A 24,075-nucleotide genomic window follows, 5' to 3' on the forward strand; every position below is an offset into this window, starting at 1 on the left:
GGCCGAAGAAAACAAAAAGAAATGGGGGGTCTCCTCCTACTCCTCCACCTGCCCCCTCCCCTCTCGCCAAGGACCCCGGCCCCCTGGACATCACCCTGCCCGTGCCGTCTGGAGCCCCAGACACGCAGTACCTTGTTGGGCTTCACTGCCCGCTGCAGGTTCTCGATCCATTTGTCCCTTTCAGCGGCAGAACGACAGGCAAAGCATTTTGTTCCTGATGACGTTGTTACCTGAAGAGGGGTGCGGGGTCAGAGGGGCTCTAGAAGAGAGAGGACTCCCAGGGCTGGGATCACCCCACCATCTCTTCCTCCGGCCCATTCCACCTTCCTCCCAGCCCCAGAGGCTTCTGTTTGCCTGATATCCCAACCTCTGCCACCTTCTCCAGGCCTCTCTGCCTCTCCCTCCTGGATCCCGACCCTTGGGCCTGCCCCAGCCCCACACACCCAGTACCTCAAAACAGAACTCCTGGCCCAGAATGGAGCTGTGCACTGGCTTGATAATGGAGTCTTCATCCAAGTTGAGCTCCAAGGCCTCGGCCGCACTACTAGGACTCAGCAGGGACTCGTGAGAGTGCGACTCCTTAAAGCTCTGCATCAGCCGGGCCCTGGCAGGGTGGGGGTCCAGGAGAGGGGATCAGGGCCCAGCCTGCTTACAAACCCAGAGGGCTGCATCACCAAGCAGGCTCTAGGAGGGACAGAGACCCGGGGAAAGCGCTCCTACACCCACTTCCCACAGACACAGAAACCCAGCCTGTACAGGGAAGGACACAAGGGGTGTGAGACAAAGCCCCTCCCCTCAGTCCACCACCTAAGGGGTTCTGAATACTGGGGACACCCAGAAATATCTCAAGCCAGAAATGAAAAAAGGAAACAGGTGGGCTTTGGACAGTTCTAGATGGGACTTCTAGGTGATCACCCCCCTAAAAAACCCCACAGCTGTGGGAGTCTTGATTCTTGGGAGTCAACAATTACAAGTACGAAGATGTTGGTCTGGGCCTGCCACATAGGTACGACCTAAAAACCACTTAATAAATCCAAGAATGAATGAGGTAAGAGAACACATTTTAGCAAAATAGAGGGAAGAATGAGGGAAAATAGTAAGAAACACGAGAAGGCTGTGGGCAGAAAACTGAGAACAGGAGCATGGGTCTGGAAACAAGGACTAGGGAGGAAGAGATGGGGAAAGGAGAAGACAAAGAGGGAAAGGGAAGAGTGGAGACAGGGCGGCAGGAGGTGAGCAGGGGCCCTGCAGCGCGGGCTGAGGGCACAGAGGGCAAGCAGGGGGAAACTTGGGAGCACCCCTCAGGAGAGCAGAGGCCCACGCGCTGAGGGGAGTGGAGGCCGGAGCCACAGGACCCAAGCTCTGGGAGCCAGCGAGGGGCTGAGGAGTAGAGAGCAGTGGGGAAGGGAGGGGGAGCTCGGGTGTGGGAGCCTCCGTGGAGCTATTTATAGCAGCCCCGTCATCTTGGGCTCCATTGCCGTCAGCGCGACGCTCCCCCGGCCCCCCGCCCCCGCGGCCAGGAATACCAGGCCCTCACCCCCTGCCGGCCCCAAATCCAGCTCCAGGGACACGGAGGGGGAGGGGAAGGTGTGACTCACCTAGCCTAACTCCCTACCTGCCCTGCCTCGGGGGCGGCCAGACGGGGGGAAGGAAGGACAGGTTTCTCCCCTGGGAGGAACCGGGTGAGGGGGGAACCCAAAGAGGGACCCCAAGAAGCAGACCCCAGGAGCAAACGAGGTTTCCTTCCAGCCCAGACCTGGCGACAGTGCCCTCTGGCCTGTCTGCGGCCTTCCTCCTCAGGCTCAGTCCGTGATGAACCTTCCAGCCTCCGCCCCCCCACCCCCCCCCCCCCGCCCCCCGGACTGTGGACCTGCACACCTGTGCTGCCTGCCCTCCTCCACACGATCCACATGCACCTGCCGCCCCACCCCGCCCCACCCCCCTTCCCTGGGACCCTCCACCAGGATCCCCCAGTCCCTCCCAGCCCACCGCCCCTTCCCCGTCCTCTCCCGGGCAGTCACTCCATCTCTGTCCTTCTGTGCAGCTCCGTCCACCCCAGCCTGGAGCCCGTCCTTCCCCGGCCAGGAGAGCCCCTCCTTGGCTTCACCTTCATCCCCTTTCGGCCCGCTCCCGTTCCCCGCCCCCACTCCCCACCTCCTGCTGCTCCTCCATTCTGGTCCCTGCCCCATAACACCTCTCAGTCAATCTGAGGCCATCAAGCTCTGCGCTCTGATAGCCCCCACAGAAAGGGCAGTGGGCACTCCAGAGCCCCCTACTCTGCATCCAAATCATCCCACCCTGGTCCCTGGACCCCTTACCGGTCATGGTCAGCACTTCGGAAGCGAGGCAGGATCTGGCGGAAGCTGCTGGTCCGGTCAAGTTTGGGTTGTGACTTCGTGCGTTTGATGGAGCTTTTTAGCCTCCGGCTCAGGAAGCCTTGCTGGGTGGGGGGAAATGGGGATAGGGGTGGGCTGGGGTAGGGTCAGTTCCACCTGCTCACTGCTCAGCTGGTAAAGAGCCCCTGGATGAAGGCGGGATGGGGGGAAAGGGAAGTCTCCAGGGTGAGAAAAAGGGGACAGGAGCCCTGCTACCAGTTTGTCTTCCTTTGCTCCCACGGGTGCGAGTGCACACACAAACACACACACACACACCAGCCTAGAGAAGGTGGGAGGGCTGGTCTGAGAAGCAGGGGGGGCAGAGCCAGGAAGGGGGGAACCAAAGAGGTGGGGGGACACACGCACAGATTCTCTCTCCTGCCCCCTTTCTCACAGTCCAGGGGCTCCAGCTGGGACTGGCGGGGAGGGGACCAGCTGAGCCACATCTGGCAGGGCCTTCACTCACCGAGGGCCGGAAGGGTGCGGCGGGGGCGGCCTCCATGCTGTACTGCTTCCCCCCTGGGACACTCTTCCTCCTCGAGCGACCCAAGTGGTATTCTGGAGGGGAGGAGAGGGCCAGCAGGGACGTGGGAGGGGATCACTGTAGCCCCGGGTCCACCCTGGCCCCAGCGTATCAGCCCCCTCCCTCTGCCCCTCAGCTCCAGCCTCACCTACCCCCCGGGAAGCAGCAGGAAGAGCAGCGGCGGCTGAGAGGCTGGCGGCGGGAAGGAGGGGGCAAGGAACCTGAGCCGGAGCCCCCAGAGGGGGTCGGGGTGGGGGGCCTCAGGCCCATGACTGGGGTTGGGGCTGGCAGTCAGCAAAGGGGCATGGCTGAGAGCATCAGTAAAACTCCAGGAATAAAGGACACCGAAGAGCCACAGCACCTAGGTTCTTGGTGCCCACACCCCCAGGAAGGGGTCAGCTGGGGGGGAAGTCGGGTTAAAGGTCATGGGCCAGAGGCAGGCTTTCTTCCTCTTTCAACTGGGCACATCTTCCCCCGCGACCCCACTCCTGGAAGCCCTGTCTGTCTGGAGGGCCAGGACTGCCTCCCATGACCCCCTCCCTGGCCTGGAGGGGGAGGTCCTGGAAGGGACCTGTGCGGAGTGGAAGCGGAAGCAGCCTGGGGACAGCAAAGGGCAGGGGGGAGGGGAGAAGGGGCTGGCTCCACGTGCACTGCAGAGGCAGGGAGTCAGAAGGGAAGGGGGAAGGGGAAGGGGAAAAACGCAGGGGAGCGGGGAGAATGGGCAGTGGGCACTCGGGAGACTCCCAAGTGAGGGCAGGGCGAAGAGGAGGAAGGGAGGTGAACGCGGAGGAAGCTCGGACGGCTCTGAGTCTGGAGGGGTGGCAGCTCGGACGAGGGAAGCTGAGGCTCTGCTGCCAGGGAATTGAGAGGGGCTGAGGAGCTAGAGGAGAATGAAAGTGGGGGGATGCCAAGCTCGGGCTCCAGCTCCAGAATGGCTGCCCAGGCCTGGGCTCCCCCCTCAGCCCCACAGTCACCACTGCAGCCAATGGGGGGGCAGGTGCTGCATCAGGGGCGGGGCTACCATCTCCACAGCAACAAGAAGCTACAGGCTGGTGGGGGGGACCGGAAGAGCCGCCTGTTAACCCTCTAGCGTCCAAAACAAGGGAGGGCCAGGGCCACAGCCACAGCTTCACTGTCAGCTTCCTGAACTGCAAATCGCCTGCAAATTGCCCAGCTTCCCTATGCCTCTAAAACCCAGGTGTTAGGAGATCTACACACAAAAAAGTGGATCCCATGACATGGAAACCCTTGTCAGTCCCTCAGCAACACATGTGTAGAGCACAGAAACATACACTGAGCTATGTCGGGAGGGGGACATATATACATGATAACCACAATACGAAAAATAAAGAGGAATCTAGGTGCTTATGAGACATGCAGAGAATGGTGAGGTGGCAGTGCCACAGGTCTGCATCCTGAGGCCCTGGGGCCCACATACCCCACAGGACACATGCTTAGACATATGTGAGCACTGCAGCAGGGGAGTGCATACTTGACCCTGACACCCATGAGAGCTGCTGGTGTGGACCTGGGGCAGTTATGTAGGCAGCACATTACAGAAAAGGACATTTAACCCAGAGACCCACACAGGGCCCCCACACAGAGGGGGCCACTTTAACTTCTAAGACACATGCTTAAGTAAACCAAGATTCTGACTGCATCAAGGTACCCCCATACTCCCAAAGCACAAGCATCCTTCATTCACAGGAAAAGTACAACCACAACCATTCTATCTCAGGACAACCCCTTCTTCCCCAGCCCTTTCCTGACTCCAACACAGGAGTCCCTGGTTGCTACCAGAATAAAGAAAAATCAAGGAACAAATGTATTAACTACCCTTCTGTTACACACTCAACAGTGCATCTAAGGTTTCAGGGTATTTCCTTCCTAAGTCTTTGCTTTTCTCAGGTATGCTCGCCTCATTCTATGCCAAATAATGCAGTTCAGCCATTATGTTCATATAAACGATCCTGTAATAAAGGCAGAAAGTCTAACTTCAAATCTACTAAAATTCTGCTTTAGAACTAAAGAATTAACAGAAGGAGAATGGATTTGCTAATTGGTTTGCTTGATTCTTGGAAGTAATATAATCTTACACATATAACTAAGTACTAAGAGGCACAAACTCATTTAAGTCAGACGTACACAGAGACCACATACGCATATGCTTACAAAGACCCTCACTGCCACAATGAAAAAAACCCAGAAACACAGGATATCCTGTTCTTAGTGCTGCATGCAGTGACATGTTCAGAACACATGCCACAGGCCCATGTCCACGCAGAGAGCAAACCTGAAAAGCACACACCAAGATCCTGGGCCTCCGTGTCCCATCCCTGCACGATGTATACACGCATGCACACGCATAACAGCCACCTACACAGACCCGTAACACAGGCATTGTGCACACACCCACACATGTACACACCCTGTATACACACACAATTGCACTCACTCACACACACAGCAAGGGCTTGCACTCCCACCTCTCCAACCTCTCTAATCTTGCCATCACCCACAGAATCTCCCCATATCCTCCGATCCCCCAAACCGCTAACCTTCCCTTTGGCCTTTCTTCCCCGTCACACCCCGCTGGCAGCTCTCAAGGGGAGCCCCGGAGGAAGGCTGCCAAGGCAGGTGGAGGAACAGAGCTGGAGAGGAACGGGCACCTCTACCAGCAGGTCCTGCTGCGCCAGGCCTCACTGGGAGCCGGCCTCTAGGATGGCCTCTCCTGAGCCAGCCAAGCCCGATCCTACAGGCCCACACAAGCCCTAGGCCCAGCCGCCACTCTCCTCTCATCTACCGCTTCATGGAAGGCCTGACTCTCTTGCCCCTGCGCTGCCCCCCCACTCCCAGGCCTCTTCTCCACCAACTCCAGCCAGTTCCCCACCTCCTCTCTCCTCTCTTCTCAACCTGACACCACCAAGTCCCACCTGCCCAAACCCTCTTCAGCCATTCCCTCTCCTCGCCAAGCCTCTCTCAGTCCTCCTCTCCCCCAACTCCCCGCTTTTCGTCTTTACCCCACTCTTTCCCTTTTCAGCTAGCTTTCCTGTCCTCACTCCCTAACGGAGCAGGGGCTCACACCTGCTAGCCCAAAGGTGTTTCATACATGGTAGGATTCCAAAAAACACACTCACACACACTTACTCTCTCCCCCCACTTGCATACCACCCACATCCAGACACGCCCTGGACACCCATGCTGGGACTGACACAGATCCCCAGGCCAATGATGAACACACATGCAAAGACACACACCTGCCACCAGGGACACAGAAATCCTCCTCATGCAGCCACACATCCCCACACACAGGAGACCGACAGAAGGCGAGCCCCAGCCAGGGACATGCATTCTCAGGGTCAGAGGTGACAGGGACCGGTACGGCCAAGGGCTGCCCCCCAAGCCGCGGGCAGCCCAGCAGAGCGTTAGGTAGGAAGCAAGCCGAGGGCAGGACAGGCTGCAAAAGGCTGGTTGCACATGTGCACACGAGGAACGGGCCCCGTGTGCACATGGCACTAACACACAGGAGACACAAGCCTGGACACCGACACACACGCGGACACCGGGGCTGCCGCCTCCACCGAGGGGCTCCAAGACCACCCTACACCGGCCGCCCCCGCGCGCTCCGGAGACTGGTCCGACGAGGCCAGTTTCCGACCCCCCGCCTCCGCTGCCCCCCGCCAGTTACCATAACTCCCCCCACTCGGCAGATGCAGCGAGAACATGCGGAGGGAGCAGCCGCCGCCGCCGCCGCCGCGGCCTCCCCACCCCCGCCCCGCGCCCACGCACACGCGAGCCCCCACGAGCGCGGCGCCCCCCCACGCGCTCCCCGTCCGCCCGGCCCCGCCCTTACCTCGCACCGCCCCCCGGGGGGGTCGGAGGGGGGGGGGTCCCCGGCGGGGGAGGGGCGGGTGCGGCAGGAGAGGGGGCGGCGCGGCCCGGCTCGCGCCGCCCGGCGCGGTGGGGGCGGCGGCGGGGCCCGGGACGGCCGGGACGGCCGCGCGGTGACGGCCGCGGGAACGGCTCCCTCCGCCGCCGCTCCCGCCGCTGCCGCCGTTGCCCGGGCCCCGCCGCCGTTGCTAGGCGACCGCTGCTGCCGTGGCCGCCTCTGTCACGAGCCCCGTCGCCCGGAGACAGCGCGAGAGAGATGCGGGAGGGGGGCGAAGGGACCCCCAAAACCAACCGGGCCTCCCACCATCCCTTCCTGAGCTGGACCCCCCATCGAAACCACGGAGGGAATGAGGGGCGGCGGCTCCACCCAGGAGAGGAGGAGCCCTGAATGCCGATGCCCCTTGAAGGTCCGGCGACCTCTCCTGGGCTCGAAGAGTCCACAGCCTCTACACAGACCTTCTCGGACCCAGGCCCCCAGGGTCCCAAAACTTCTAGGTTCCTTGCACATTCTCCACTCCCTTTACACATTCCACGTCCCCCTGAGAACCCCAAACGTTCACCAGCCAGCAACTCTTTCACTAAACACTCCCCCCAAATATATATATCCCTGGACCCCCTCCCAGCCCTTACTGAACTTCCAACACAAACTCCTCCACACACCATCCCCAGTTCCAAACATACATGAGTGCCCTCCTCCCTAACACACAAGAGACCCACACGAGAGACCCCAGACCCTGAGGAGTGACAGTAAGAAGATAGAAGGGGAATATGTGGGCAGAGACGCCCACCAACCAGATATATAACAAATATGCTCCATGAGCATGTGACCATTCTGGCCTGGACACACAGGTATGCACACATGGACACAAACCTTTCCCAGGCATGGACATGACTGACTCTCTCTCTCTCTCTCTCACACACACACACACACACACACACACAGATGTGACAGACATCACACACATTCTCTATACACATTCCACCACCACCAGCAGCACCACCTGGCTTTGCCTCACAGAAATGTGCTACCCACACGCCCCCATGGTCACAAGTTTCCATGACAATGACACACACCCCTGGCCAGCGATCCACCCAGGGTCCCAGAATTGGCCCCCAAGAGCAGTAAGGCCTGAGCCTATCAGAGAGGGCTGAAGGGAGCCAAAGGATGGAGACAGGCCACTGGCTCTACGGAAGAGAAACTGGAAGCCTGGATCCCTGAGGGGAGGGGGGGTGCTGGTAGAATAAAGGGGTCACCAGGGATTGAGGGGATGAAGGACCTGGACCCTTGGTCCTGGAAGGGGGACACAGTGGTAGGGGGCAGTGACAAGGGGGTTTCTGGGGGCTGAGGGCGTCTCTCTGCACCTTGGCTGCAGATCTCTGTTCTCTGCCTTCATCTCCCCTCACTGTTCCCATGGAAACCTTTTAAGCGAACTTCTCAGGAAGACAAAAATCTTTTTTTAAATGACTAAAGAGGGGGGTGGAGGGGGGGCAGAAAGAGGGAGGGAGGGGAAGAGACAGATGGAGAGAGGGAGAGTTGGAGAGACAGACTGAGCACATAGCTCCACAGACAGACAGAAAGGAGATGAGATGGGGGTCTGACGGAGTTCCACCGAGAACACAGGGGAGAGGCAGACGACCCAAGAGCGACAGAGAAAATAAGAGAAATCAGGGAGGAAAGCAGAAGAGGGTGACAGAATTGCAGAAAAATAACAACAGCTGATGAGAAAAAGAAAAGGGGGCAAGAGGGAGGGTCCCCAGGCCAGAAGGTCTGGGAGAAGAATCAGGAGCGTGGGGGGTGGGGCAGAGGTCTGGGGGCAGGGCGGGAACTAGGTCATTCTCTCCAAGATCCCAGACCCAGGCCGGGGAGGGGCAGGGGCAGCCACTCGGACAGGAAGCGAAAGATCTAAGCAGACTATTTTTACAAGCACCGGGGAAACAGTCAAACTTCACTGCTGGAGAGGAAAAAGAGAGCGAAACAGCGAGGACCGCTGAGGCCTCTCACCCACAGCCTGCGTCCCGCTCAGACCCCAGACGAGGGCGCCAGCTCCGCCCGGGCTCCCACACGGTGCGAGACTTCGTCTCCGCCCCCTCCCGGGCCCGGACGCCCCCTCCCCTGCACCCAGGCCCCCGCAGCCCCCTCCCCGCGCCTGTTCGGGGCACGAGAGCCTGCTCGGCCGCCGTACCATGCTCGCCGTGGGGCCGCCCCTCCACCGGCACGGAGACCGTGCGTCTCAGCAGTTTGTTGCGACTGGACTCGCTCCTCCGGTCCCGGATCAGAAGGGGGTGTATCTAGGGGATGCGGTGGAGGGGGGGCGTCAGACCTCGCGGGCCCAGGCCGTCCCTCTTCTTTCTCTTCCCCACCAGAGGAGTCTGAGCCTCCCTTCCCACCAGTCTGACCACCTGCCCCCGCCCCTCCGTACTCTTTTTAGGTGTCTCGGGGTGAGTGGATTTCTCATTGCCTTCTCTCTCCGAGTCTGCTTATCCCCTCCCGTCCCACCCTCCTCTTTTCTTCCACCATGTCTTTTGAAACACCCTCCAGGGAATCCCCGCAACCACTCTGGTCTTTGCTGCTCCCCAAATCCACTTTCCCCTTGACCTTCAGTTCCTCCATTCTCCCTGTTTTCCTCCCAACCTCCCACCGCCCTCACCCCCTTCCCTCCTCCCTCCGTGGCTGTCACGGGGGTAGCAGAAGCTGCATTTATAATCAGGATCCACAGCTTGTCTCCCTCCCACGGCCAGGCTTGCGGCCAGAATGGGACCCAATCTCCCCACCCCCTTGAGGGCCTGGTCACCTCCCCCCCCACCTTTCATCGCCTTCCATGGCCACCCCTTCAGCCTAGCTCACCTCGCTTTAGCCATTACCTCTCCCTAAGCCTCATCCCCAAGTCTCCCTGGCCACCTCCTTCCTAACCTTCCCCTCTCCACCCCGCCAATCTCCACCCCTTCAAGAACCACCCACCCCACTAGTCCCAGCCTGGGCTCCACAACCCAGCCAATTCCAGTTCCCTGTGGCCCTGCACACTGCCATTCCAGGCCCCTCTCCACACCCTTCCTACCTCAGTTTCTAGCCACCAGTCCTCTGGACCTGTCTGTCCCCATCTCTCTCATTCCTTCATTCTCCCACCCACTGTCCAACCTCTTCATTTTCACACAGTCTCCAGTTTCCCCCATTCATCCTACAGACCCCAAACGCTTGGCCACGACTAGTGACCATTCATATTGGCCCCCAGTGCCTAACACTTGGACTCCCCAAAGCACCCTTCCCTTGAGTCGCCATGTCCTCCCTGGACGAGGCTTCAACTTGACTCTGTGCCTGGGAAGCTCTCTACCCAGGCCTCTCTCCACACTCACTTGCCCCCCAGATTCCTCGAAACTCTGGTTAACCTCAACTCCAGTTCTAACCGTGCCTCACTACCCCCTTCCCGACAGCTTTTGGGACATATCTCTCACCACCTCTCTGGTCTTGCAGGTTATCCTATCACTCTCTAAAGCTTACCTAAGTCACCCCCACCGCCTGAATCACACCTCTGGGGATCCATTCTTCAGAGTCACATCTTCTGTTTCCTCCAATGGATGCTCTACTGCTGACCTGACTCCAAAACTAGAACCCACACTCCCCTGGATCTCTAATCATACTGCATGGCTGCCACCTCCAAGGATGCTCTGTTCATTTCACATCTTCCACTTTGGCTGGTCCTTGCCTCTATCCCACTCTGACTCCTTTAGACAACTTCCCATATTCCCAGTTCCCCTCACCCCCCAGGTGTCTCTTCCCTCATATTGCTTCCCCGTGTCCCTGGCAAAAGCCCTCTCAGCATCTCTCTAAACCCTGATCTCAGGCTTCCCTGTCTTCACCACCATCGAGGCCCAGACCTACTGCTCTCCATCATCTCTCCTTGTACCCTGCAGCCCCTTCCCAGTTCCCTCAGAGACCGCACTCTGAGTCCATGCACTCTGCCCCATGCCAGGGAAAGGATGGGGAGTGGTCAGTGATGAGGCTTGCTCAGTATGGAGAGAGAAGAGGGAGCTGTTCCCTCCAAAGTGATCTGTGTCTTCACCCTCCTCCAAGCCCTTTTGTTTCCATTTCTTAGCCTAACCTATCCCACAATAGGAGCAGGGTGAAAACAGAAGGCACCCCCAAATCTTTAGAACCACAGCTCCTCCCCATCACTGCACATGGCCCTCAAAGACCCCCCTGGCCAAGGGAAAGAACCCCTGCCCCTTCTGACGTCTCAACCAAGTCTCAAGGCCACCCTCCTCCCACCACTTGCCAGTATCTTTCCCTTTGCCATCTCTGTGTCTCATGTCCCTTTGCAAATGAGGATTCTCCCATCCTTCTCTCACATTTTCCCATGCGACCCAGAGGTCTCTTCCCAGCCTTCCCACCCTGCTCACCTCGTCCTCATCCAGCATGAGAAGCTGGTTCCCCGAGATGATGCAGAACCGAGGGTTCCAACCAGGACGATCATACGGGGAGTGAACATATTGGGTTCGGTGCATAGGGGGTCCCCGTACATCTAGGGGGCAGAGATACACAGAAACCATAAGGGAAGCTCTATGCATTCAGGGGACAGAAGAGTCCATAAAGGGGAACAAGGGGCCCCCACCCACCTTAAGGAGATCATAGAAGGGGGTGAGGCCCCTGGAAACTATAGAGGAACAGAAGATAAGCTTCTCTGGCTGGGGCGGTGGGAGCTGAGGGGCTCAGTAGACTTGGCAGAAGAAAATACAGAGGAGTGGTTCAGAGGGGAATGATATCCTGACAGAGAGAGTACGAGTTTGGAGGCAGAGAAAGGGGAAGGAGCTCTCCATCCACTTCTGAAAAATCAAAAGGCTGAGGGTCCAGCAAAACTGGCAGAAGAAAAATACAGGGAGGTTGGTGGCAAGTGTCTGGGAAGAGGAAGGGCAACCAGATAGCTGCAGAAGACAAGGATTTGGAAGGTGGCCCCACCCATCTGCAAGAGAGTAAGGAAGCCTACAGAGCTGTGGGAAGAAGGATGGGGATGTAGGAACATTTGGGTCATGAGACTAAAAGCTAAATGTCTAGAAAAGAAAGGGAGTGAGGAGCTGACTTGTTCCCAGGGTCAGAATCCTGAGAGGGCCTCCTCTCCTGCCTCTCTGCTTTCCTTCACTCCCTCCTCCCCAGCCCAACCCTGCTTTATCCTTCAGGGAAAGAGCTGCTTCTGCTGGTGGGAGAGGAAGGATGGGTCTTGTTGGTATCTGGCTGTGGAAGGGTTGGGGACTGAGGAGGCAGGAAATATGCCCTTGTTTGCATGAATACTGAGTTGATCTCTTCCCCTACTCCATGCCCAGAGGTCAAAGATTCAATACTGTCCCTCTATCCCACCTCCCCAGTCTCCATGGACAGGATGGAAGCCAACTCCTCAAGTAGGAACCTCCCCAAGGCACCGTGAGAAGCCTGAGGAAGGAAGAGGAGAGGGAAGAATGAAAGACCCAGGCCTGTGACATAGAGGCTGGGGATGGGGACAAAACTTCCAAAAGTAGTAGACTAAGGGTCGCCCCTCCCCTGATTCTGCTGTTCTTCCACACCCCTGTGCATGCAAAGTGCCTCTCCTTTAAATCCCAATGCTACACACCATCATGGCGACATAGTGGCAGGCCCTCTAGAAGTCAGAGAGAAATAAAATTGATGACATCAGCGTGATAGAAAATAAGCTTAAGGAATGAGGGTGACAGAGAGTTTAGAGGAAAAAAGATCAAATCCTGTTACCTTTCCAGGATAATTAATCATGGGAATATTGCAGGAAAAGAACTGGCCAGTGAACTTCATTCCAACTAAAAGCTATGAGTAGCAGAGTGTTAAAAAATCTAGCCCCTTTCTGTCTGTAAACATGGTTCAAATTTACCCAATCTGCAGGTCAGAGACAGAGGTGAACTCCCTGAACACAGGTATGTAAAAACCCCAATCCTCTTGAAACTCTGCCAGTGCCACCTCAGAGACATACCCTTTAGATAAAGAGATCACCAAAACTCTGAGACTCTGAGACTGCAGATATTGCAGGAAACATGCCCACTCCAGTCAGACCCCGAGGACTCCCAGAGGGGACATCTGTTGATTCACATCATCATTATAGGAGGGACTGGGTCAGACAGCAGCCACAGGGAGGACAGTTAGGCTTCAGGGGACACCCTCCTCCTGGGAGTGGGGAAGGACACGGGGAACTTCACTTAGGAGCAACTCCGGAAATACACACATACACGAACGCTGCCTGGACGCAGGATGATTCTGGGAGGCAGATGCAAGAGACAAAGGGAAAAAGAAAGGGGAAAGATCTACTAGGATGAACACTTCCATGGGGCTCAGATGGGGATCTCTTGTAGGTCCTGTTCCAACTGTCAAAACTGGTGTCTTTGCTCCCCAAATCTCCAACAGCCCAGGAAGGAGAGGAGACTAGAGAAGAGGAATGGGTGATAAGAGATGGGGTCTTAGGGGAAAGTAAGTAGGCACAGACTTGTGGTGATAAGATAGGGAATGGGGTGGGGAAGAAGGGATGGGGTGGAGAAGAAATAACAGGAATGGATCTAAGGCAGTAAGAGTCAGAGATGATGGTAAATCTTTAGGGACAAGGGAATACACCAGAAGGGCCCAAAGGAAGTGAGGGGGACATAATAGGGACACTAAGACGAGGGGGCCAAGAAGGAGGGGGTGGAGAGGTGGTAGAGATATAAAGGACTACCAGGCGGAAGAGAGGGAGAGAGAGAAGGGGCACCAGAGCAGGGACTGATACAGGGGAAGGACAGAAGGGGGACTCATATAAGGAACGGACACCATATGTGGGGAAAGATATAGGTGGTGGACACCAGAGGGAGGGGGAATGGAAATAAGGACTGGAGGTGGGGGAGGGGTGAAAGTGGTGAAGTGAAGGAAGTGGATAAGCCCCCAGGGATTAGGTTTCAATGCTCAAGGGCCTTAATGAGGGCCTGAGTCTGGGGCCGGGTCTTAATCTTAATCTGCCTCCTACTCCCAGCACTCAGTTTTACTTGTATTGCCCCCCTCCCCACCAATAAACACATACCTAATTTGGCCCTCCCCCTGCCCTGGTCTCTCCTCCCCCAAACCCATTCCCCATTCTCTCTCCTCTCTTCCCTCCATCTGGACCCTCCATTCCCCGCCCCCCGCCCCCCCACTGCCTCCCTCTCTCTCCATCTGGCCCCCTCTCTTCTCCCTCCATCTCCTGTCTTTTTCTACCCCCTACCATACTCTGAGACCCCACCAGATCCTAGCCCTCATCTTCTTGGCTGCTATTTTCACCCCTATGTTTTAATTTTCTTCATTTTCCCCTCCTAGCCCCTCTCCTAAGACTCTGTCATTCTAGTTCCTTGATATTTTCCTCATCTCTCAGCTCCCACCTCCAAATTATTTCTGCAGCTCTTCCCCCAACCCTACCCTTCTATCTTCCCACCTTCTCTGGCGATCTCTTTTCCCTTCATCGTTTCCCCCTCAGCCCCCTTCAAGGCCTTCTTGGCCCCTCCGGTCCCTATTTACCCCTATCCTCCAATCCCTCCTTCCCCATTGCTCCCATCCCTGCCTTCCGAGTCCTCCTCTCCCCTTCCATTTCAGCTGCTCCCCTCCCTGGCCCCAGTTCTGCCCAGCCCCCCCCCGCCCCTCCCCCCTTCTCCCCCCCAACTGGTCCTCCCCCTCCCCTCACCACCGTACCTCTGAAGGGGGCATAGGACATCGCGGGGATGCTCCCCCGATGGATGGAGGCGCGAGACCTGCTCATCAGGCCTGGGGGGGAGGGGGCGGGGGGGCCGGGGGAGAAAGAGAAGAGAGAAAGAGGGGGAGAGAGAGGGGGAGAAGGAGGAGGAGGTGGAGGAGGAGGAGGAGAGAGGAGGAGAGAGGAGCGGAGAGAGGCAGAGAGGAGGAGAGAGAGGAGGAGGAGGAGAAGAGGAGCCAACGGCAGCAGCGGCAGCCGGGAGAGAGAGAGAGAGAGAGGGGGGCGGGGGAGCGAGCGAGAGGAGAGCAGGAGGAGGAGGAGGAGAGAGAGTCCCTGCAGCCCCCACCCCTACTCAGTGAGAGCCAAGGAGGGAGAGACCCCGACTCAAAAACTCTCCCGACAGAAAGAGAGCGGTTCTAAAGATGCAGACCCCAGACCCTGATATGGGGAGGCTCCAGACCCACAAAGATACCTTGCCACCTGGGGGTGGGGGGGGTGGTGGCGCAGGGGATAATCTGAGGCACAAACCCTAAGTCTAGAGGAAAAGAGGCCCCAATCTCAGAAAATAGACCCCAGACCACCCCCCCCAGATGGGTCAAAGGTCAAAATCTGAGCATTCAGTCTCAAAAAGCTTCTTCATAGCTACAGAAATCTTAAGACACCAGACTTAAACAGTGATTTCAGGGACTGAGATCTAAGACCTAGACTCAAAGGAAAAGATGAGACCAGATTCAGAAAGAATCCAGACCTGAAATTAGGTCTTTGAGAACTCAGACCCACTGAGAGATATCAGAGACCCCAGACTTAAATCTCAGAGAAAAGAAACTGCAGACTCAGAGGCTGATAACTCAAAGACAGAGAAACTCCAGACCTTGGTTGGCAGGGTGGGGGGCAAAAGAGACACTCTTTTAGCCCAGAGATGAACTCAGAGACCCCAAACACATAAAAAAGAATTTTTAATACCTCAGAGAGAGGGTGATTGCAGACCCAGAAACCTCACCCCACAAACAAAAAACAAGGACATTCAGTCCTATAAAAGATACAGATCCTAAAAGACCCCATAGAGATCCCTCAGAGACAAACTCCAGAGACAGAGATCTCAGGGAGACCTCCAACCCCAGAGTGGTAGGTATGAGAGAACTCAGCCTGGGAAATGCCCAGTTATACCCATCCAGCAGACCAGAGACCCCAGACCCAGGAAGGAGGGGGAATACTAGGTAGGGAAAGTGGCAGAGCCTTTTTCTCCCTGCCTCCTCCCACCTATTTCTCCTCTCATTGGCCCCTCCATTTTTGGGTCACAGGATGTGCTTGGGCCCCAGGGAGGTTATGTAGGGCAGGTCCTGGCTCCTAGGGGGATGGGTTAAGGGAAGGAGACCCAAGGCTGAGAGGTAGACCAGACCCAGAGAGTGAAATAGGAAGGGGGTAAGGGATAAAAGGACCATCACTACTTCCCGGTGTCTTCTTCATACCCCCAACCTGCAACCTTCCTCTCCCCCACCCCCTCTATCGATTCACAAGTCTGCCTGCAGTTTTGGGGCTTCAGTTAAGGCTGAGGCGCCCCATTTTAATCACTGTCTATCCCACTTACAGGGTCTTACTCCGTTCTTTTAAAATGCCTCTTTCCACCTAGCCGTGGTCTTGCCATGCCCTGCCTGCCTAATCACTTCCTCCTATAACCAGAGACAGTTGGTTTCTCAGATTATACTTGTGCATTCCCCAACTCAAGAATCTGTCAGTCCTAACCAAAATGGCAGGGGGCGCTCTCTTCACCCCCCCGGCCCTGAGGTTCAATCTCCTAAGACCCTGTCATTCCTTAAGGCCTCAGGAACAGGGCTGTTACTAGGCACATTCCGGGGTTTAAGAATGAGCCCCGACTCCACAACCTGACGCATAGATTCTGCGGGGTCTCCAGCCCCCCTTTCCCAGCGCCAGAGCTCTCATCATGTGGCCTGCGGGGCTGCCCCGCGATTGGTCTCTTCGCGTAGTTCATTGAGGTACCGCTGCCAGAGGCGACCCGCCCCTTCACGTGACAGTGGAACGCCGCTGCGGCTCGCCTCAGCCTGCAATTGGCCGTTTCCGGTTTACACGGAAACGGGCGCTCCATTTCCGTGCACGTCTGCAGATCCAGGTGTTGATTGGTTGGATCCTTCTTCGCCCCTCTCGCCTCCGGAGGCGGGACAAACCGGGCCACGTGGGAGCAAGGATTGGCTGGTTTTGGAGGTTAGGGTTGTCCGGCTTCTGCTGTCACGTGGTCTGCGCTGTTTTCTTATCACGTGGCTGCTGCCCAGGTAAGAAGAGGCCGCTCTTCCTGGCTTTGGGGTTCTTTCTCCGCGTAACGTGTGGTCTCTGATATTCAACCCTCCTCCCAGCATAGGCTGCATGAGGCGGGGGCGGGCTCCCACATTCCTGCTCGGCGGAGGGGTGAGTGACCGGCCCCGCCCCTTCCGGTCCTCGAAGCTTTGCCCATGACCCGTACCCCAAAACCCAGATGTTGGCCTCCGAGGAGAGAGTGAAAACTGAGTCTTGGCCTTAAATTTTCCAAGCTTCTCTTGGTTTCAGGAATGTTTTCCTTCGGGATGCAGAAGAGGGAGGGCCTGAGTGTTTATGCAAGCGAAATGTTGCGGGGTGCAGTTTGCTGGGGTGTTGATGAGACCCCGAATCCACCCCCTGCCCTTAGGCCGCTCTGCTCCTGTCGCTGTTTTGGATGCCGACACTGCTGCCTGCAGCCTCTCGCCTTCTGTTGCTACCCCGAGCCCTGCTGTCCATGGCTTCAGGAAGTCCCCCGGCCCAGCCCTCGTCGGCCTCGGGCTCCGCCTATGTCCCCGGCTCGGTCTCTGCGGCCTTTGTCACCTGCCCCAACGAGAAGGTCGCAAAGGAGATCGCCAGGTGGGGACTTCAGTGTGAAGCGAGGAAAGGTGCTTATGAAGGGAGAGTTGGGGGAGCGCCTCCCGCTGCTTCCCGCCTGTCTCTGGGCTGCCAGTGCAAAAATCGGGTCATGGGGCCTTTAAACGGTGCTCCTCTCTTCACCTTCAGGGCTGTGGTGGAGAAGCGCCTAGCAGCCTGCGTCAACCTTGTCCCTCAGATTACATCCATGTGAGTCAATTCGGGGTTGGAGGGTTAACCTAACTCAAAGGGCTGACTGGTAGTCTTTTACCTTGAGGGAAATCTTTGCTCCCACAACACTCTCTCCCTGACCTTTTCAGCTATGAGTGGAAAGGCAAGATTGAAGAGGACAGTGAAGTGCTGATGGTGAGAAATGTTTCCTACCTGACAAAAACTTAATTCCCTGACCATTTACTTTGACCCCTTATCCCTCATCCCAGATCCTGGAATCAAGTTCACCCCCTGATTCAGCCATGTTTATCTTCACCCCTCAGATGATCAAAACCCAAAGTTCCTTGGTTCCCGCTCTGACGGATTTTGTTCGGTGAGAACTTTGACGTGGGTAGAGGTGAGGGTGTAAACTGTGGGGTGAGCCTTCCTGGGCAGTCTGAGGGGATGGACTCCTTTGGGTAAGTGTTTGCTCCCCTATCGTTACCACAGGTCTGTGCACCCTTATGAAGTGGCTGAGGTGATTGCATTGCCTGTGGAGCAGGGGAACTCCCCGTACCTGCAGTGGGTGCGCCAGGTTACAGAGTCGGTTCCTGACTCCAGTACAGCCCCGCTGTGATGAACCTTTGTTCTTGCCATGGTTTCCCTCATAAATATCAACACTCGTACCTTGTGATGACTGTCCTCTTAATAAATCCCATTTTTAGTTGTCTCTTCCATTTTCTTTCTTTGTCAAAAAGTGCATTTGGTTGGGAAGATCAGAAGTGCTTCTAGTCCCTTTCTTCTCGTTTTTTGGAATGACTCAGGGCTGCTAAGTTTGTTTATTTATCTTTATTTCAATGATACAGAGCCCAGGATCTGTTCTCCTCCCCTCCTCAGTCTCCGTCCCCAGGGGTTAAATAATTTTAAAAAATATTTAAAAAGCTGTAACAAAATAACATCAAAGGAAATGAGGGAATGGTTGGGGGGAAGGGTCAGGAACCGTGAAGGGAGTAGAGGAGAGTGAGCCTCTTCCCCAACCCCCAACCTGGATTCCAGCCTGGACAGTAGGGGGACATACCCCTCCTAGTGCCCCAGGTACATCCCAGCTGTAGGTGAGGTCAGAGGTCAGGGTATGAAAGTGCCGGTGTGTGTCAATGGGCAGTTGGGCAGAGGCAGGCTGTTCAGAAGATGCCCCCACCTCCCCACTCAACCAGGTACTGCACTGAGCCATCAGGCCGCACTCTCCGAGCAAGGACCCGGACGGGATCCCCACGGGACAGGTAGCCGACCCCACCTCGGACTCCACCCCCAGCCCCAGGAGACAAACTACGGCACAGGGGAGAAGGGGGTGCTGAGCGTCTGGGAACGCCTGGGGAGGGGGCTGGGACTGAGGAAGATGAGGCAGTCATCGAGTGGGGGGCACTTTTAGGGAGGTCTGTGGGGAAACCAATGTGAAGTTCCAGGGGTGACCTAGGTAGAGAAAGCAACTGTCAGTCCAGATGGAGATAAAGACTGACCAGAAATGGAGGCCGTGTGGGGATCAGAGGAACAACAACAAAAATGTTTAAGAGACCAAGGAAGTTAAGAGTACAGAGATATCACAGGTAAAGGAGTAAAATCTCACCTGTCTGGGGGTTCACCATCCCCAGAGGTCCCTGCGGTGCTGGCAGAGGGGTGGAAGGAAGCGAACATCCGGATGGGACTGCTGGGGTTGGGAAGGAAGAAAGTCAGGACCCAAAGCAGGGAATAGGACCCTCTCCCCCTGGGAAGGGCAGAGCGCAAACACTATCCTCAAGGAAACTGGCTCTAGAATACTGGGGAGCAGACACTGGTTCTCGAAGTCTCTAGGTAAAGAAGTGGGCAGCCAAAGGGGAGAAGGAAAAGAATTTTGGGTGAGGAAATCCAGAAGCTTGTAGGCAACTGGAAAAGAGGTTCCAAGGGAGTGTGTCTGGTTGGAGGGAGGAGGCGCACTGACCTGGGCAGGCAGCGGGCATCTGTGGGCCGGAAGTTGTAGCCGCTGCTGCCCTGGTAACTCTGGTTAGGGCTGGAGGGTGGTGGAGACACTGAGGCCTAGAAGGAGCAAAGGACTGAGAGATCATCCTTGATTCCTTCCCACACCACCATCTGCCCACGGGTGCCCCGCCCCTTTACCTGCAGTGCCCTTTGCAGACGAGCCCGCTCCCTCTGCTCCTGGGGCTCGGGCTGGCTGCGCACTGCTGAGGGCGGCCCCAGCTCCTCCATTTTCCCCTTCTGCCTCCTCCTCAGGGGCTCTGGCTCCGGCCTCCGGCGCTTCCCCAGGGGACGTGAGACCCCTCCCCCAGGGCCCTGCCCTGAAGGGAAGCTGTAAGAGGCCTCCTTATCCCCCCAGCCCCCTCCCGGACACCCCAAAGACCTCCCTGTTTCCATACATACACCCTGAGAACTTCCCCATCCCCCCTGGACCAGTGACCTGGTAGGGGGTCCGTCTCCAGGAGGGGGCTCCACAGGGGGGGGGATCCGAGCATGGAGACCAAACAAGCATTTCCTCTTCTTAATCTCCCTCCCTGAAATGAAACTGGGATGAGGAGAGAAATGATACAGGGTCAGTGCTGAAGAAAAGGGACCCTCCTATGCTGTCAGTCCTTCTCAGAGGGCATCTTCCAGGTGGGCTGCAGCCCCTCCCTCTCAGGCTGCGTCTCCACATCTCCATCTCCTCCTGAGCCTCCCTCCGACTCACCGGTCCTTGTGGCTGTTGAGAGCAGAGAGGAGCTTGGAAGACCGTTCTCCCTTGGGGGTTTCTGAGAGCTGGGGGAGGGGATAGGAAATGGGGTCAGGAGAGCAGTGATTCCCTCCCCCATTTTTCCACATCTCCCTGGCCCACCCTGACCCCCAGAGGTTCACCACCCCTTACCTCTCCAAGGAGCAAACTGTCCCAATTCTCAGAGGTGAAGGGGAGGATCTCACGGTCAAAATCAAAGTATTTTTTCTTACAGCAAACACTGAGGTGGTACAGGACAAGATGTGCCACATCCACCCTGGAGAAACACTGACTTGTCAAGGTGGTAGAAGCATTACAAGACAGGGGGCAGGCAGGGGTGTCCCCCAGGTAGGGGGCTGGGGCCTGTAAAGTGAAAAACTAGGGGTACGGAAAGAGGAGTGATGCTGAGGTCGTGCCCCATATCCAGCTCACCAGCGAAGCTGTAGCCTCCGGACCTTCTCAGGGCCCCCCCGACACACACAGCACTCAAACTCATAGAACCTGGACGTAGGCAAGAGGAAGAGAATACACCTTTTACAGGAAACTACACCTGCCCACGGGGGAGGGAGGGGTGTTCCGAGCAAGGATGGAGCTGACCGGTAAGCAAGGCTTCAGAGGTCAGGAAGACACCTGGTCTGGGGTGGGGGGCAGAGCTCCTGGAGGGTCTGCCCAGGCTCACCTGTCCCCGTAAAGGAGGGGCTTGCTCAGACACTGGGTGCAGGCCTCGTGGAACCACTGCAGGCAGCTCCGGCACTGCAGCATCTTCAGGTTCCACCTGAAGGGAAACGGGACCAGTGACCCCCAGACACGCCCTCCTTAACTGCCCCAAAGCCTGCTCACCACTTGCCCGCCCCTCAGCGGCCCGCCGCCCTGCCAGTCTCCTGTCCCCACCCGCTTCGCTTGCTCCCTAGCCCGCCCTCACGACTCACTCCCCAGGGCCGCCACAGTAACAGTAGCTCTGCTGCCGGTTGCTCAGATGCCCAGCGTCCCAGTCCAACCCCTTCAGTCCATACGGCAGGGACAGCTTCATGCCCAGCATGGCCCGGGCATAGGGGCCCTTCTTCAGCGCACCCCCCCTCTGCAGGTGGAACAGACAGGTGGCCTCAGGGGTGGGGGAAGGAAGGGTTCAGGAGAGGCTGGGGGTGGGAGGTCCCACAGGTAGGGGCCCTTACCTTGGTGGCGATGGCAAAAACGCACTGGCGGCAGACCCAGGATGCGCCCTCTCCCTCTCCAGGGGCTGGGGCCCTTGGAACGTGGCAGTCCTGGTGATAAGCTGAATAATGAGAATATTGACAGTAGACCACTTATTGCATTGCGTACCTGTGTGCGCTAGGTATTGGGACAAAAGTCTTACCCCATCTCATTTTGTTCTTGACCATAGTCCTGCTGGGTGGGCGTATTACCTTTATTTTAAAAGCAGGTGAGGCAGCTGTGATTCTTAGAAGTTTAGGGACCTGCCCAAGGTCAAATGGTTACAAAAAGCCGTACTGGAACTACCCTCTGCCTGCATTTGGGGCTTCCTTGATAGCTCAGTTGGTAAAGAACACCTGCAATGCAGGAGACCCCGGTTCGATTCCTGGGTCAGGAAGTTCCCCTGGAGAAGGGATAGGCTACCCACTCCAGTATTCTTGGGCTTCCCTTGTGGCTCAGCTAGTAAAGATTCCGCCCGCAATGTGGGGAACCTGGGTTTGATCCCTCGGTGGGGAAGATTCCCTGGAAAAGGGAAAGAGTACCCATTCTAGTATTCTGGCCTGGAGAATTCCATGTACTGTACGGTTCATGAGGTCACAAAGAGTCAGACACAACTGAGAGACTTTTGCTCATTCACACCCTCTGCCCGCAGAGCTCATACATCCTATCCCAAGGCCGCCTCTCCCTGTGCTGGAAAGGAGTGAGGTTACAGGCTTGTGGAGACTGGCCAGAGCAATAGCTTGGGGACTCAGACCAGGACAGACAGTATCAGGACCAGTGCTGGAGGGAAGGGTCAGAGGCACCCTGGCAGACCTAGAGCAAGCTAGGCCTTTCAGCTGTCCTGCCCTCTCACCCACCATGGCGACACTTCTCACAGCTGACCAGCCGGTTCCCAGGGACCACAGTCTCAGAGCGACATACACAGCAGAGGAGTTCCTCCCCAGGGAGCGCCGCTGTGAGAGAACAGAGTGTCAGAGGGCCTGGTCTCCAGCCCCTTTCTGTCCCCCATGCCAGGCTTGTTTTCCACTGGATCCAATCTCAGGCTTCTCACCAGGGCTAATGTCTTTCCACAGAACCAGAAACTGGGAATCATCCTCAAACTGAACCAGACACACCTCCCGAGCACTGTCCACCTGGAATGGGTGAGCAGAGAAGATGGAACAGGAATCAGACTAGATAAGGGCAATGAGAAAAGGTGACAGAGGTCAGAGGTCTTACCTTTTTGATGGTCCCCAAGTATAGCAGCCCATCTGTCCATCTGGCCAGCACATCTTGACCCTCCCAAAGTCGAGGCCGGGGGCCTGAGGTGGGAGCAGGGGAAGCTGGGTCCCAAAGTGGGGGGGCACCAGAGCGGCTCAGCCGGGGGGGCTGTGCCATTGCATCCTGGGGGGGGCCTAGTTAGAGGTGAGACGGTAGGAGAAAGTTACGAATATTGAGGAACTAGCCCCCATTTTCTTTGCCTGTTTTTCTGTCAAAGACTTGAGCAGGTGTGCCCAACCTCCATTTCCCTGAGACACCTGGGTAGGAAACCCCTGGGCACCCCTTCCGGCCTTCCTGACTCCAGCTCTCCCAACAGTCACCACTGGTTCTTTTCTCCCCACCGTCCCCCAACCCCACCAACCTAATTCTCTAGTTTCCCAGCTGCCAGAGCTCCCCTGGGACGTTGTATCCCGGCCTTGAGATTTTAGCAGAAACGATGGTTGCAAAGGCAAAGGTTGCCCCTCAGTTTCTGCTGTCACCTTCTACCGCTGTTTACAGAGGGATTACAATTGGGGTGCTGTTTCCCAGAGATGTTTCGGGAGCTTTTTCTGGAGATGTTTTCGAGTGGAAAAGGTTGCCTCCTGGGCCCCCGTGTCTCATTCAGAACAATCATCTTGGTGTTAGGTTATGTCAGGTCACCCTCAAATTCGGGGCTCCCTGCCCCCGGGTTAGATAACTTCCCTGAGTGCCCCGGGAGGGGGGCGTGTCCCAGTCCGGGTCTCTTCTCCCCAGGACCGCGAGTCCGAGAGGGGACTTGAGTCGGCCTAGCCCGACCCGCCGCCCGGGTGGCGCGGCTCTCCCGCCCGCGCCCTGCGCGCCGACCCCCGGCTCCCTGCCCCCCCCACGGGCGCCTCCCGCCGCCTCCTTACCAGTGACAGCTGGGGCCGCCGGGAACCGGGCAGAGGCAGACGTGGGAGACTGAGGTGAAACCCCCGCGCGGGGAGGGCACGGTTGGGCGTCGGGGGGGCGTGCAGGCAGAGACCGGGGGGTCCCCAGGCCCAGCCCCTCCGTCCCGGCGGCTCTGGGGCGTATGACGCAGCAGCCAAAGCAGCGGCAGCGGCAGGAGGAGGCGGCGGGGGGAAGGAGGGGAGGGGAGGGGAGGGACAAACCGGCTCGGGGGGAGGGGGGAGGGAGGGGAGGGCCGGGGGGAAGGAGGAGCCGCGGGGGCGGGCACCTCCTCACCCCACCTCCCTCACCGCCAGCGGGCCTGGAGGGCGCGGAGCAAGGGGGAGCGTCTCCGCGGATGGGGCGGGCGGGCTCTCGGACCCGGCGGGAGAGGGAATCCCCGCAGCCCCTTCCTCCGGAGGGAGGCCTGCCCTAGGGGCAGGAGGGAATCCCCCGCTAGGCCGCCAGCCGGGCCGCCGCCCCGCGCCACATCCGTTAACT

General features: G+C 57.5%; 3 protein-coding genes across 11 annotated transcripts in view; 1 reads left to right on the forward strand and 2 right to left on the reverse strand.

Moving 5' to 3' along the window:
- Positions 1–14,534, reverse strand: part of SYNGAP1 (synaptic Ras GTPase activating protein 1) — a 28,441-nt gene extending 13,907 nt beyond the window's left edge. For both annotated transcript variants that reach the window (XM_055571693.1, XM_055571694.1), the window contains exons 1-7: positions 14,468–14,534; positions 11,185–11,306; positions 8,973–9,078; positions 2,842–2,933; positions 2,319–2,440; positions 451–604; positions 132–230 (exon numbers count right to left, since the gene is read on the reverse strand). In XM_055571693.1, coding sequence (XP_055427668.1) covers positions 132–230; positions 451–604; positions 2,319–2,440; positions 2,842–2,933; positions 8,973–9,078; positions 11,185–11,306; positions 14,468–14,534 — 762 coding nt within the window. The remainder of the gene's footprint in view (positions 1–131; positions 231–450; positions 605–2,318; positions 2,441–2,841; positions 2,934–8,972; positions 9,079–11,184; positions 11,307–14,467) is intronic.
- A 2,081-nt stretch (positions 14,535–16,615) lies between these two features.
- On the forward strand, positions 16,616–18,231 carry CUTA (cutA divalent cation tolerance homolog). 3 transcript variants are annotated; one of them, XM_055571736.1, is made up of 7 exons: positions 16,680–16,756; positions 16,838–16,889; positions 17,146–17,354; positions 17,502–17,561; positions 17,672–17,717; positions 17,846–17,895; positions 18,012–18,231. In XM_055571736.1, the coding sequence occupies exons 2-7, from the start codon at positions 16,848–16,850 to the stop codon at positions 18,136–18,138; spliced, it is 534 nt and encodes a 177-aa protein (XP_055427711.1). In that variant the 5' UTR covers positions 16,680–16,756; positions 16,838–16,847; the 3' UTR covers positions 18,139–18,231. The 3 variants fall into 3 exon arrangements, with proteins under 3 accessions (XP_055427713.1, XP_055427711.1, XP_055427712.1); XM_055571737.1 differs by having other exon boundaries at positions 16,738–16,756; positions 16,843–16,889; XM_055571738.1 differs by lacking the exon at positions 16,838–16,889 and having other exon boundaries at positions 16,616–16,756.
- A 104-nt stretch (positions 18,232–18,335) lies between these two features.
- Positions 18,336–23,793, reverse strand: PHF1 (PHD finger protein 1). 6 transcript variants are annotated; one of them, XM_055571714.1, is made up of 15 exons: positions 23,559–23,793; positions 22,648–22,823; positions 22,481–22,562; positions 22,287–22,382; positions 21,411–21,511; positions 21,168–21,316; positions 20,918–21,013; positions 20,671–20,739; positions 20,392–20,515; positions 20,218–20,285; positions 19,951–20,055; positions 19,653–19,842; positions 19,477–19,571; positions 19,126–19,203; positions 18,336–18,971 (listed from the first exon to the last, which is right to left on the reverse strand). In XM_055571714.1, the coding sequence occupies exons 2-15, from the start codon at positions 22,804–22,806 to the stop codon at positions 18,683–18,685; spliced, it is 1,701 nt and encodes a 566-aa protein (XP_055427689.1). In that variant the 5' UTR covers positions 22,807–22,823; positions 23,559–23,793; the 3' UTR covers positions 18,336–18,682. The 6 variants fall into 6 exon arrangements, with proteins under 6 accessions (XP_055427689.1, XP_055427688.1, XP_055427692.1 ...); XM_055571713.1 differs by having other exon boundaries at positions 19,126–19,206; positions 23,559–23,792; XM_055571717.1 differs by lacking the exon at positions 21,168–21,316 and having other exon boundaries at positions 19,126–19,206; positions 23,559–23,792.
- Between the last annotated feature and the right edge of the window lie 282 nt (positions 23,794–24,075).

The sequence above is a fragment of the Bubalus kerabau genome, chromosome 3 (assembly GCF_029407905.1).
Source record: "Bubalus kerabau isolate K-KA32 ecotype Philippines breed swamp buffalo chromosome 3, PCC_UOA_SB_1v2, whole genome shotgun sequence".
In the NCBI taxonomy this organism is placed as follows: Eukaryota; Metazoa; Chordata; class Mammalia; order Artiodactyla; family Bovidae; genus Bubalus; species Bubalus kerabau.

Excerpts from the sequence above, each read along its gene's own strand:
- CUTA (XM_055571736.1), top strand. The coding sequence starts at position 16,848 with ATGAGGCGGGGGCGGGCTCCCACATTCCTGCTCGGCGGAGGG. Across the intron at positions 17,355-17,501 it reads GTCGCAAAGGAGATCGCCAG|GGCTGTGGTGGAGAAGCGCC; the intron begins GTGGGGACTTCA and ends CTTCACCTTCAG. Across the intron at positions 17,896-18,011 it reads GCTCTGACGGATTTTGTTCG|GTCTGTGCACCCTTATGAAG; the intron begins GTGAGAACTTTG and ends TCGTTACCACAG.
- PHF1 (XM_055571713.1), bottom strand. The coding sequence starts at position 22,806 with ATGGCACAGCCCCCCCGGCTGAGCCGCTCTGGTGCCCCCCCACTTTGG. Across the intron at positions 22,383-22,480 it reads GTGGAAAGACATTAGCCCTG|CGGCGCTCCCTGGGGAGGAA; the intron begins GTGAGAAGCCTG and ends GTTCTCTCACAG. Across the intron at positions 19,572-19,652 it reads GTCTGCAAAGGGCACTGCAG|GCCTCAGTGTCTCCACCACC; the intron begins GTAAAGGGGCGG and ends TGCTCCTTCTAG.